Source organism: Oryctolagus cuniculus, chromosome 1 (assembly GCF_964237555.1).
Source record: "Oryctolagus cuniculus chromosome 1, mOryCun1.1, whole genome shotgun sequence".
Classification (NCBI taxonomy): domain Eukaryota; kingdom Metazoa; phylum Chordata; class Mammalia; order Lagomorpha; family Leporidae; genus Oryctolagus; species Oryctolagus cuniculus.
The window spans coordinates 85,220,653-85,233,618 of NC_091432.1; the positions used below are offsets into that span (position 1 = coordinate 85,220,653).

General features: G+C 46.8%; 1 protein-coding gene across 4 annotated transcripts in view; it reads left to right on the forward strand.

Annotated features, from left to right (window-relative positions):
• Positions 1 to 250: 250 nt before the first annotated feature.
• Positions 251 to 12,966, forward strand: part of HEPHL1 (hephaestin like 1) — an 85,568-nt gene continuing 72,852 nt past the window's right edge. The window contains exons 1-2 of one of the 4 annotated variants that reach the window (XM_051850017.2): positions 362 to 483; positions 1,919 to 2,027. In XM_051850017.2, the coding sequence (XP_051705977.2) occupies positions 432 to 483; positions 1,919 to 2,027 (161 nt within the window). In that variant the 5' untranslated portion in view covers positions 362 to 431. Of the gene's footprint in view, positions 517 to 1,918; positions 2,028 to 12,966 lie in introns of all 4 variants that reach the window. The other 3 variants (XR_007920961.2, XM_008262585.4, XM_051850019.2) reach the window with 3 other exon arrangements.

Genomic DNA, 12,966 nt, shown 5'->3' on the forward strand with positions numbered 1-12,966 from the left:
ATTCTCAGAAGAGATGAGTGACTAATGTCCCACCAGAGCAGCAAAACTGAGAGAAACAGGCCTGCTTGGCTTGGGCAGTAAATAAATAATCCAGTTACACATCTCTCGGATGGCTGGCAGGAGTTCGTTGTCATTGCAACTCTCCCATAGAGATTGCTCTGCTTGCACAACTGGTACGTCTCTGTCCCAACCCCAAGCTACCTCAGGAGGAGGAGCTGGGCCTCATCCATTGCTTATTTATAACCAGCCCTGAGAGAGGAGGAGGGGCCAACAGGGTGTCTCTTGCACCAGCGGCTTGCCCGGGTTACATCCACAAATGCCTCGGAAGCAGCCTGCTGGCTGCATCCTCCTCGCATTCCTGGGTCTGTCTGGGCTGGTCGGTGCAGTCACCAGGACATACTACATTGGAATTGTGGAAGAATACTGGAACTATGTTCCCCAAGGGAAGGATGTTATTACGGGCAAAAGTTTCTCAGAAGACAAGTGAGTGAACTTGGGGTCCTCACAGACTCCCAGGTTTGGCTTCTTTTTGACTCTGCATGGGGAGGGTTGTATTGCTTGGGTGGTCATATGGTGGGTGAGTTGGTCTGGATCAACTGGAGGGTTTTGCTTCTGCCTGAAGAGACCTACTGTGGGTGAGTCTGTAACCCAGATAAGAAATTCTTAGCTCCATTATTCATTGAGCCATCTATTCTCGGCCTTGTCTGTGAAGGGATGTATACATGACCAGGTGTTTTGAGAGTGGTTTTTTCTATGAAAGGACCATTTTCACAAGGCACCATTAGTCACTTCCAGGGGGCTCTCCACTCTGTTTTAAAAAAAGATAACGATACACTTGGCTAAAAATTTGAACATTTTCAAGAATTCTGCCATATTAAAACACATAGCGTTTTCTTAGTTTTTACTTTTTTTAAATGGAGATAGATATGCTAAGTTGTGTTTTGGCTTGCTTTTGCAATGTTTAAAAGAAGAAGTTACACTCAATTTGGTTGGATTTTTGAGAATTTCCTTGAATCCACTCAGAAATGGCTCCTTCATGGGTGAGAGGTTTGTCCCAGCCTCAGTTCATTCACTCTGGGGTAATATATCTCGAGCCTGTGGCATAGCAGGGTGAGATGCCCTGGATTTTTAATTTTTGCAGAAGATAGCCCTTGTCCACACCCTGCACTCCGGGGTTCTGTGTCGTAAATATTTCACTTGTTCCCTGAATCCCTCTCTGAAGTCACATCTGGTTCTAGAAGCTGTCATATGTATTTTCTTCTTTTGATTCCTAGAACATTTTCCAAAATGCTTTAACACCCACTGGACATTTGCATACTCACTTCCTTTCTGATAGGCATTCAACAACCATGTTCCATTTCCCAGACATGAGCTTAGTTGCTAAAATTTAGGAATGGCTTGGGGTCTACCAACAAGTCTTTAAGAGCCAGGTGCTGCTGCCTGTAGGAAAGATTCACAATCCAGTTGGTTTGGACACGCAGCATGCAGGTATTCTAGCAAAACAAAGGTGGGGTCATTGTGTTTTGTTTGCTAAAGAAAAGATGATGCTGCGGAAGAAAAACTTTTCTGTAAGCTGCCTACCAGGAAACTTAATGTCTTTAGGGCTATTTCCAAAGAAAACTCTTGACTCCTTTCCATCCCACACCTGCAAAGTGTGGGTGCTGGTAGTCTTTACTGTGAAAAATGGGTGTGGGATTGAAGGTAGCCTAACTGCCAATCGCCTTCTCTAAAAATAGAACTCTGCCACCTCTGAGAGCACTCACTAGAAAATGGGCAGCATGACCAGCTGCTGGGCATCAGAATGCTCAATGCCCATGTGTTGTGTGAGGTGACCATGGCTTTAAGCTAAACGTGATGGGGGGATGCCTTTCTCTCTGAGTAAAAAGCACTGAAATTCTCTTTCACCTGAAATACTCAGGTTGGTGTAGCTGCTGTTGGCATTCGCTGCTGCTGTCAGACGTTACTATTCTCATTCCACAAACCCGGAACCGAGGCTCTGAGCTTAAATGCTTGCTGGAGTTTACAGAGTAAGTGGCAGCCCTAAACTCAGCTAGCTCTAGTAATGGAGCCTGTATTTCTTTTTACCATACGACCTGGCTTTTTCCAAAGGTGATCCTTTCTCACTGAATAAATCCAGCTGTGATGAAAGCCAGGGATCCCAGTAATTGAAACTTTTTGAAAATCTTGTTTCCTACTAAAGGAATATTTGGCCTCACTTGTCATTCTTTTCAGAGGGATGTTGAAAACCATCACTGGTGGTCAGTGACCAAAGTGGCTTACCTGGGTTCACTGAAACCCAAAGTATCTCAAATAGTCAAATGTGAGGATGCTCTTTCCACAGAGCTAGGTACAGGAAGAAGTATGGGCTCTCTGTTGACCAACTGAGCTCAAACATGACACTTTTAAGAAAGCCAATAAAATGTAGAAGATGATTATAGTGAAGTAGAAATTAAGAATGATGGAAACTACTTGACATCGGATTGCAGTGAGGAGGTCCCACAAATGCTATATTTGGGAGCAGCTGCTAGGCTAAGATGTCACTCTTGGAAAGCCAGGGGTCACAGGTGTTTCCTGCTGGTGTACAAAGGGCCAGTGTTGTGGAGAGCTGAGTCTTGAAATGGGAGCCCAGCTTTGGTTCAAGACCTAGAGGCCTTTATCAGAGAGCAGAGCTCTCTGTGGCTGTGGCAGGGGTTCAAGGCAAGACCTTAGGAAGTTTGGTTGTAGCCAGCTGATGGCCTCCTTACAGACCACAGGATGCATGAGCCGGGAGCATGAGGAGGGCGTGGTTGAGGCACATGTGTGGAGTTCAGCATGCGTCCTTTGCGTTGTATCATTTCCTCGGAGCAGGAAGGAGCCGGCCTGGGTGAGGTCAGCACACCTCAGGCTCCTGCGGGATGAGTAGACATCATGTCTGAGGACAGTCTGCTGTGTCAGGCATTCAGGCTCCGACAGAGGCCGGGTATTCAGAGCATTCTGAGAGCCAGGTGCCCAGTGTTCCACCACGAGGAGAAAGATCCTGGGACAGGAAGTCAGAGCCCTTTCGGTCCTAGGTCTGCCCCAACTTGCTGTGAGATCTTTGAGCACTTCACTTCATCTCGCTGAATATCACTTCTCTTAATTTGTGTGACAAGGAAGTAGAAATATGATCCCTAAAGTCACTTGGGTATTGTAATTCCAAAGCATCAGACATATATTTTTGAAACTGTATAACAAAAAAACACCATATGTTTTGTCAGTACTTGGAAGAATTTTGCAATGAGTAATGAAAGAAGAGAGATAGTTTGCAAAGTTCAGCCCTAAGAATTAGAGATGGAGGAGACCTGGGACTAATAGTGGGAATATGTGACAATTTTTCAAGTATTCATAATTTTTCCTTATCCATCTTTCTTTACTTAAGAACTATCTCCAATTCCTCACTTCACACATAATGCATTTTTCCTACAATTCTGGCTTATTCCTTTTATTTTTTAAAAAAGCTTTATTTATATATTTAAAAGGCAAAGCGACAAACAGGGGGAGAAGGAGGGAGAGATACCAAGCGAGCGAGAGTGAGTGCTTCCATCCACTGTTTCATTCACCAAATGGTCACAATAGCCAGGTCTGGGCCGGGCCAAAGTCAGGAGCCAAGAACTCTATCCAGGTCTCCCCACATGGGTGGCAGGGACCCATGTATCTGGGCCATCTTCCACTGCCTTTCTAGGCACAGTAACAGGAAGCTGGATTAGAAATGGAGTAGCCAGCACTCTAATATACAATGCTGGCATAGTGAATGGTGGCTTAATCAGCTGTGCCACAATGCCAGTCCAAGCCCGGCTTATTCTGATCTGTTTCCTTCCTAACTGCTCACAGAGCACTGGGTCTTTGTCATCCCCTCGGGCCCAGAATTTTCTTCTCTCTGCATTGCTCTCATGGTCTGATGTGCATCAGTCACCTCTGGGGCTAGAGTAAAAGCAGCATGATAGGGAACAGGCCCGGCAGCTATTGGACAACCCCTTTCCTCCACGAGATTTGTTCATGAGAACATCCTAAGGAGGACTGAGTACAAGGCTAGGCATTTGGCATCACAGAAGCAAAAACGAATCACTTTGTCAATTCAATTGTTCTGGTTACTTCATCTTTGAATAAAGGGAATGGGCAAGCCTTAGGAAAACACGAGGGTAGGTGTCAAAGTTTCAGTGATGTAAAGACATTTGGAAACTAAAATTAGGCAGTGCTAAGAGCATAATTCTAATGTACCAGAAGAGGATAGGAAATAAAATTGAAATCATTTCAGTGAGACTCTGCGGCAGCCAGGTGCTACAAATGAACTTTCCATCTTGACCACAGGCCTCAAAAAATATAATTGAGACTAAAACCACTGGTGTTTCTTAGAAAGCAATGGACTTGGAGGCCGGCGCTGCGGCTCACTAGGCTAATCCTTCGCCTTGCAGTGATGGCACACCGGGTTCTAGTCCCGGTCAGGGCGCCGGTTCTGTCCCGGTTGCCCCTCTTCCAGGCCAGCTCTCTGCTGTGGCCAGGGAGTCAGTGGAGGATGGCCCAAGTGCTTGGGCCCTGCACCTGCATGGGAGACCAGGATAAGTACCTGGCTCCTGCCATCTGATCAGCACGGTGTGCCGGCTGCAGTGTGCCGGCCGCAGCGGCCATTGGAGGGTGAACCAACAGCAAAGGAAGACCTTTCTCTCTATCTCTCTCACTGTCCACTCTGTCAAAAAAAAAAAAAAAAAAAAAAAAGCAATGGACTTGGGAGCTAAATTCTAGTTAGAAATATTTTCTCTTGGAAAATACGCTCCCCACCCCTCCTCCTGCTGGCTGGGCTTAATGAGGACATCAGGCTCCTTTGATTTGCCTGGGGATGGTGTCAGCATTTTGATTCCTTCATGCCAGTCCTGCTCAGGCTCATAAAGTCCTTAATTAAGGTGTGACTGTGCTTCAGCTGTAAAGCCTGGTGTTTAATGGAACCAGAGTGGGGTCACCTTAGTCGAAGCCATGGTTCTCACCACAGACCTCAGCAGGTAACCCACATATACACAGTGAGATGCAGTGTTTTGTGGATGCTAACTCATGGGCAACCCTGTCTTCCAACATGAGCGGGGCTGATCCCTGCTTAGCCCCACGCTGGGAGGGTCTGTTAGAGGGAGTTTACCTAAGCGGCAGCTCAGGTGACAGCCAGGGGTTCTGAGTACTCCCTAGCAGCAGGACCCAGGAGGGGAGTGAGGGAGATGTCTCTACTTGTGTCTGAGAGGAGGCCCAGTGAGGGGAGGTGGGGGATGGAAGAGAGGCTTTTATGAGCTTTGAAATAAAAGGAAGGATGGCATCTCATTAGTGCTTGGTCACAGACCAATGGAGACTTTCTAATGTCAAGTCCTATCTTAGCATCAAAAATCATGTTGTGGCCCTGGTCCCTTGTTAATCTCTTATAGCTGCTGTTATTCCCTGTGTCAGTAAGTGGTTGCTTCAGCTGCCAGTAAACACTGGAATATCTTGACTTAAACCAGTGAGGGTTTTTTTATCTGCTGTAAAAGAGATCCAGGGATGTGCTGTGCAAGGCTAATACAACAGGTGGAATGATGGGGTCTCAGGGGCTTTCTGTATTTCTGATGTACCATCCTCAGGATGTGGTTTCCTTCCTCAAGGATGTTCATGGTCACAGGATGGCTGCTGGAACTCCAGTCATCGTGTTCGTGTTCCAGGAAGGAAAAGAAGAAAGAAGGCACAAAGTGCATAATGCCTGCTGTGTAAGCCCTTAGAAGGGCTGTAATGGAAACTCTACCTAACTCGTCCTACTCACGTCTCACTGGGTACTCCCAGCCAGTGTGTATTGGAAGGCATAGTCCTTCAGCTATAGGCTTTCTGTCTGAAAAGAGAAACCAACTTTAATTATGTTCCTAAGAAAGAAGGGCAGTATGAATGTTGCAAGGTGGCTGGCAGTCTCTGTCCCCATGTGTGCCTCTGCTCTTGGCTGTTTCCTGTCATTCATGAGCATCTTCTCAGTCCTCCTCTTCCTTCCCCCAACTCCATGTATGAGCCTCGAGGCTTATCAGCAGGATTCGAGAGAACTCACAGAATAATAGCTAAAGGTCACTGAATCCTACTGTTTTCTAGGTGTTATTCTAAAACCCCTGGGCAGGCCCTGTGGTACAGCCACCCCTGGGATGCTGCATCCTGAATCAGGTGTGGGTTTGAGTGCTGGTGCCTCCACTTGCCATCCCGCTTCCTGCTAATGTGCTTGGGAAGGTAGCAGCAGATGACCCAAGTGCTTGGGCTCCAGCCACCCATGTGTTTCTGGCTTCTGGCTTCAAGCTGGCCCAGAGCTAGCTGTTATAGTCATTTAGGGAGTAAACCAGCAGATAGAGGTTCTCTTTGTTGTCTCTCCTCTATTTCTGTCACTCTGAAAGACAGAGTTACAGAGAGAGGTAGAGACAGAAAGAAAGGTCTTCCATCTGCTGGTTCACTCCCCAGATGGCCGCAATGGCCGGAGCTGCACCGAACCGAAGCCAGGAGCCTCTTCCAAGTCTCCCATGTGGGTGCAGGGGCCCAAGGACTTGAGCCATCTTTTACTGCTTTCCCAGACCATAGTAGAGAGCTGGATGGGAAGAGGAGTAGCCAGGACTTGAACCAGCACCCATATGGGATGCCTGCGCTTCAGGCCAGGGCATTAACCCACTGCGCCACAGCGCTGGCCCTATAAACAAATCTTAAAAAGAAAATCTTTATATGCAATGTTATGGGCACCAAGAGGCAATAGGAGGGTTCCCGTAGCACAGTGTAGCCCAGCAGTGCTCTAACAGACGCCAAGGAAGCCCTAGCTTGCTGATGACGTGGGGGGCTCTGACCGACAAGTTCAGATTCTTGCTTCACTTACTGGGCAAGCCATTGAAACTTTCATTGCTTCGGTTTTCTCATTAGTAAGACAAGATAATGCTATTACTTGCTTCAGGGGGTGTATTAATTTCCTGTGGTGGCTGTAACAAGTTACCAAGTAGGTGGCTTCAAACAACAGCAATGCCTCCTCCCTCTCCCTCTGTGGTGGAGTCCAGAAGTCTAGAATGAAGGTGATGTCAGCCGCCCTCCTTTCAGAACTCCAGGGAGGCCCAGTCCTTGCCTGTGCCAGTGTCTGGTTTGTGGCTGCTTCGCTCCAATCTCTGCTTCCATTTCCATGCCGCCTTCTCCTCTGCCTATGCTGCTATCTTACAAGGACACTCTTGATGGTATTTAGGGCCCACCTGGATAATCCAGGATCATCTCCCCGGCTCCAGACCCTTTACTTAATCGTATCTGCAAAGCTCACTTTCCACACAGGGTTATGTGGTTCAGGATCTTGGGGTTGTCTTTGGGAGCCATGTCTGCCTGCCCTTTGGGGAGGCCCCAATGACACGGGATTTGCAAGTACTCAGATCTCATGCCTGACACTGGGTGAGCACCTTATAAATGCTGTCCCCCATGGCAGCTCTTTTACCCCAAGGAGTTCTTGAGAGTACAAGTTCTGTGGGAAAGAGGTCTCAAATGGTTGCATTTCTCTGCCTTGTAACAGAGCTTGCCCAGAAATAATCAGAACTACCATTGATGGCATGCTACTCTCCTAGGTGCTGTGTGCCCACACTTCTCATTTAATCCTCATCATGGCCACAAAGACTTTGGTTGACAGCCAAGAAAACTGGAGTTCAGAAAAGTTAAGTCCCTTCCCTGGGATCTTACCACCAGCAAGCAGGGAGGTCTAATTCAAGCTTGTGCTCTTTCCCTTTCACCACAGGGATTTGTTTTTTAATACAAGTTGTGCACACACATTGCAAGGGGCTTCTGTGGAAATGAAGTGTGAGAAGGAAGCACCCAAGACTTGGGTGGGACCAGGGGACTTGGGGTGAAAGAATGTATACAGGAGCACATCCCCTGGATGACTTAGAAAATTACTAATGTAATTAGGGTGGGCGTGGCTGTGCCGAGCAGTATTCTCCATCTCCACCCTTCTTTTTGCCAAATGGCATTGTTGTAGTCTGGCTCTGTTTTCTCCATGGCAAACAATGTCCCTTCTCAAGCACTGCTTGTCCTCATTCTGAGTGGAACAATCTCACTCATGGGCTCCGGCTACACCCTCTGCTGGGGCCTTGCTATAGCTCCTGTTCACCCATGCCCACAGCCCACTCCTCAACATTCAGGCTCTGTGCACTGCAGATGACATTTTCTATATAAAGCTGTGCTGTGATTTAGTCTCCAATGCCTGCATTTCATCTTCCCAACAAGATTGTTAGTCTCCTGAGTGCAGGGACAAAATATATGGTGGCTCCAGTTGATGGTTTCATACAGACGCTCAACACATTTCTCTATGGTGAATGAGTGGGAAAGTATTGCCACTGAAGGGCCTGGGGGAATGAACTTTTCCAATCTAACCTGGAAGCCCAGCTCCTCACTGTGTAGCTGATTCCCACAGGCAGGTTTGGTCTGACAGTGATCACTGTCATCTGGTTTTGGCAGGTGTCTCTTTCACAGCACCTCCTGGACTTGGCAATATGATGCTCTTAATCCCCATCCTGTCTTTATGGCAGTTGCTGATGTGAAAATTTCTAATCCTACATAGCAATAGACAGTTCCTCAGCTTGAGTCAAAATGCTGGTATGGGGGTGCACATGTGATGCAGCAGTTAAGATGCTGCTTGGGGGACTGCCACTGGGGCATCGTTTGTGAAGCTGCTGCCTGCAGTGCCCACATCCCATATGGGTGCTGGTTCGAGTCTTGGCTGCTCTTCCAACCCATTTCCCTGCTGATATGCCTGGGAAGGTACCAGAAATGGCCCAAGTCTTTGGGCCCCTGCACCTGCTTGGGAGACCTGGAGGAAGCTCCTGGCATTGGCCTGGCTCAGCTCTGGCCATTGCAGCCATTTGGGGAGTGAACCAGCAAATGGAAGATCTTTCTCTCTCTCTCTCTCTCTCTCTCTCTCTCTCTCTCTCTCTCTCTTTCTCTCTCTCTTCTCTGTAACTCTGACTTTCAAATTAAAAAGAAAAAAAAAAACCACGATGCTGCTTAGGATGACCATATCCCATATTGCAGTGCCTGGGTTTGAGTTCCAATTCCAGTTGCCTGCTGATGAAGTCCCTGGGACACAGTAGCTTAAATAATTAGGTCCCTGCCACTCTGGCACAAGGCCTGGATTGAGTTCCTAGCTCATGGGTTTGGCCTGGCCCAGCCCTGGCTGTTATGGGCAGTTGGGTAGTAAACTAGTAGGTGAAAGATTTGTCTATCAGTCTCAGTCTATGTGTGTGTGTGTATGTCTCACAAACAGAATTTTTAAATGCTTGACTGTAGTTTGGAAATGTTCCTAAGGGGTATGGATTGCTCATCCCTCACATTGGGGCCATCCTGTGTGCACACCATAAGGAACAGATAGCTTACCAGCACCGACACTCTAATGAAGGGGCTCTATCTAAGCTGGAGGTGCAAGCCAATGAATAGCTCCCTTTAAATGAGTTTCTTGCTTTTTTGGCGGGGGCAGTACTTGTATCTCCTAGGACTCATGGGAACGATAGCTTCTGTTCTAATGTGACAAAGGTATAATGTGTTCTTAAGGGGTGATTTGCTGCATAGATACTGAAGAAAAGGTTATTTCTTTCTCTTCTCTCCTTACCCCTACACCCTTTCTTGTTCACATGCATTGGGTTTCTGTCCACTAGTTATTGTGGATTTTGTTTCATGCCAAGCACTGTAGAAATGTGGTTCTCAAACTTGAAAGCGCAGCAGAATTGTGTTGGTCAGAATAGGTCAGGTCAGGCGGAAGTAACGAACACCCCACTCTTCAGGTCTTAATGTCACAAAGGATTATTTCCCACCGCTTCATAGAGGTTCATAGAGGTCCATGTGACTCTAGGCCAACATCTGCTCTGGGTGACCCAGAAATCCGGACTGCCTTGATGTTAAGACTTCGCTGTCACTACAGGGGACTTTCTGTGCAGCAAAGGAAGAAGAGGTGTTGCAATGACAGAGTCTCCCTGTGCCAGGAGTGACACTGTCACTCACATTCACAGCATGTTTTCTGGAACTCCGTGAATCCGCCTCACTGCAAATGCAGGATCTTTGTGCTCCCCTCCTGCTGGGAGGACAGAGAATCAGAACGGACAAGTCCTGGAAAGCTCTCCTCCCAGAATCATTTGGTGACACTAGGGAAACAGTAGAAGCTGCAGCCTTGCTACCAGCAAATCTAAACTGGGGTCGGAAACTAAAAATCTCACAAATACTTCCAGTGCTAAAATGGCAGCCCATGTAATACATGCTGAAGGGACACAGCAGGCTCTTCCCTTCCCTCTGATGCTCCACTTTACTTCCTGTTCAAGCGGCTTTGCCAGACAACTCCTGCTCTCCTAGAGGGGATGGAGAAAGGTCTTGGGCAGAGATGGGGGGCAGGGTGTTTTAGCAGCTTAAAAGGAGCTGTGTGTGTGTGTGTGTGTGTGAGAGAGAGAGAGAGAGAGAGAGAGTTAGCATGTGTTTGCAGGTGTGTGTACTCGTGTGTACTGGAGGAATAGGATGGAGAAGCATGGAGGATCAAGTGTCCCTCCTTCTAGAGCCTCTGCAATGGGCAAGGCCCTATGAATAACCTCCCATAGCTTTCTACCCATGAGGCTGAACCCAAAGCACCCCACGGATTCTGAATCTAACCCTTGCTCTGACCCATCCTTACTGGGTGAGCTAGAGCCAGCTATAAAGCTAAGCAACTCTGTGTGCTCTGGGATCGTTAGCCAGCTCATGAATGACTCTTCCTCCACCATCTCCTTCTTAACAGCCTGTTCAATCAGGAGTTGTTTTAAGGTGCTGGGTAATAGAAACCTGAAACACAGTGCCTTAAATATATTATGTGTTCATTTATTATTATTATTTTTTTATTTTGCTTACACCAAAAGCAATCCAGAGGTTGCTTGTCATTAGGGTCCTAAGTTCCTGTTGGCTTTCTGCTTGACCACCCCTAGGGTGTTAACCTATTCCTCACTATCACAATGTGGCTGCTGGAATTCCAGTCATCATGTCTTCATTTCAGGCATGAATAAGAGGAAGAGCAAAGGACCAAAAGGCTCTCTACATCCAGTTACATACAAAGATGCATTCTTAAGTGATTCTGCTTACATCTCATTGGCTAGAACTATATCATATGATTATCCCAAGCTGCCAGTGAGGCTGAGAAATATAAAAAACTGTATAATAAAGGCCTAGAGTCAGGCACTGAGATTTTTTTAAATCCCATTCATTTGCACAGGTAAATGCAGGCTTCTGTCTTGTAGAGCAGAAGAGGGCAGACCCAAACTTGCTCAGGCTCAGGAGATGTATGAAGGCAGAGGGCCCAGCATGTGACAGACAGGCCCAAGACCTCAGTCCCAATGCCAGAGGCTGCCCAGGGATTCTGTTTCCTTTAACTCAGTGAGCAGGCCACTCTGCTGTCTGCCCAGGAGGGCATTCCCCTGGCGGGGAAGAGAACCGACCCTGACAGCACGCTTTGTTATGACAGCTTGGTTTCCAGGTGCCCTGGGCAAGTTGGCAGTCTTGGTGTCTGGCATCACTTGGTGTCCAGATGAAAAAAAAAAAAAAAGCAACCAACCTTGTTTAACTCTTACTTGGAGGATCAGGCCAGAAGGTGAGATGGGGCTGGAAGCTCTCACCCTGCCTTTTGCTGCAAGTATGAAGGTGCACACTCTGCAGTGCATAGGACCAATTCCCCTTGAAGGAGACTTTAGTGGGCACCTGTTGTTACTAAAGCACAGCCCTTGGGGTTCGCCTTTCCCAAACCCCATCTCAAGCAGCTTTTCAAGACCTTTCCAACCACATACCTACTCACCCCAGAGACGCTCCAGGAATTGTAGTTTTCTCTGTCTTCAGTATAATTTCCCAGTGCTCTTTAGAGCTGGGGCCTGGCTGGTTCATCCTTAGCCCTGGTCAGCTGAGGCTCCCTGGAGGTTCTCCAGCCTCTGAGCCAAAGCCACCTTCATTAAGGGGTCTTGTTGCTGAGAGGTTCAATGTGGCTCATTATCATGGTAGCTGGGTAGACTGGAGCCTTAACCAGTTAGAGAACATGTAAGATTGACTCTAAGAACCTATTATGTTTGTTTTAAATTCTTTTTTTTTTTTTAATTTTGCTGTGCAGTGAGCTTCAGATTATCAATTTGAAGAAGGCAAAGTGGTTGAAAACCATACTTGTCAGTAGGTTCCTAGGTGGAAGAAAAGTTTTTGTAAGGCAGGCCCAGCAAAATGAGGATCACAAAGTCATATGTTGAATTTCTAAAAGATTCCAACTGGATATGATAGCTACAAATGCTAGCCTGGACTCAGGCATCGTCAGATAAATACCTTGTATATGAATGAACGTGAGTAGATTCTTCTCTAGTCATTGCCACCATGAGAAACGACTGAGTGTGTGCTCTGCCAGTGGTGAGATATTATGTCATCCAGGTGTGGAGAGGGCCACACCCACAGATCTGGGAATTGCCTGGCCATCTATGTAGATAAAGCAAGGAGAGCAAGTGCTTGCCAAGTGTGCATCCAGCCCGTATCTGCAGCAGACACTGTGTGTGGATCAAGGCATACTTCCTGTCTGATTCAACCCAATCTTGACTCATTTTCTAAGCACTCACTACTAGTCAATCAGATTTGGTGCTCAAGATAAAATCTAGTTGCCATCCTAAGCCTAGAGGTTATTCAAAGCCAAGACTGGCAACATACACTTCTCTGACAATATGGTTTACACACAACTATCCCAACTTAAACTCACAAATTCAAATTCACTTTTTTTTTAAAGATCCAAAAGCCATTGCACAACTTGGAATTTTCAGGCAATATAGAATAGGAAATTAGGAATTAGGCATTAGGAAATTAGACATTAGAATAAAATAGATATTTGAGGGGTTTTTGTCTTCAGGAACCCCACAAACCAAAGATATACATATTTTATATAAAATTTTGTGCATGATCATAGAAAAGAGAGCACACTGTGACTAG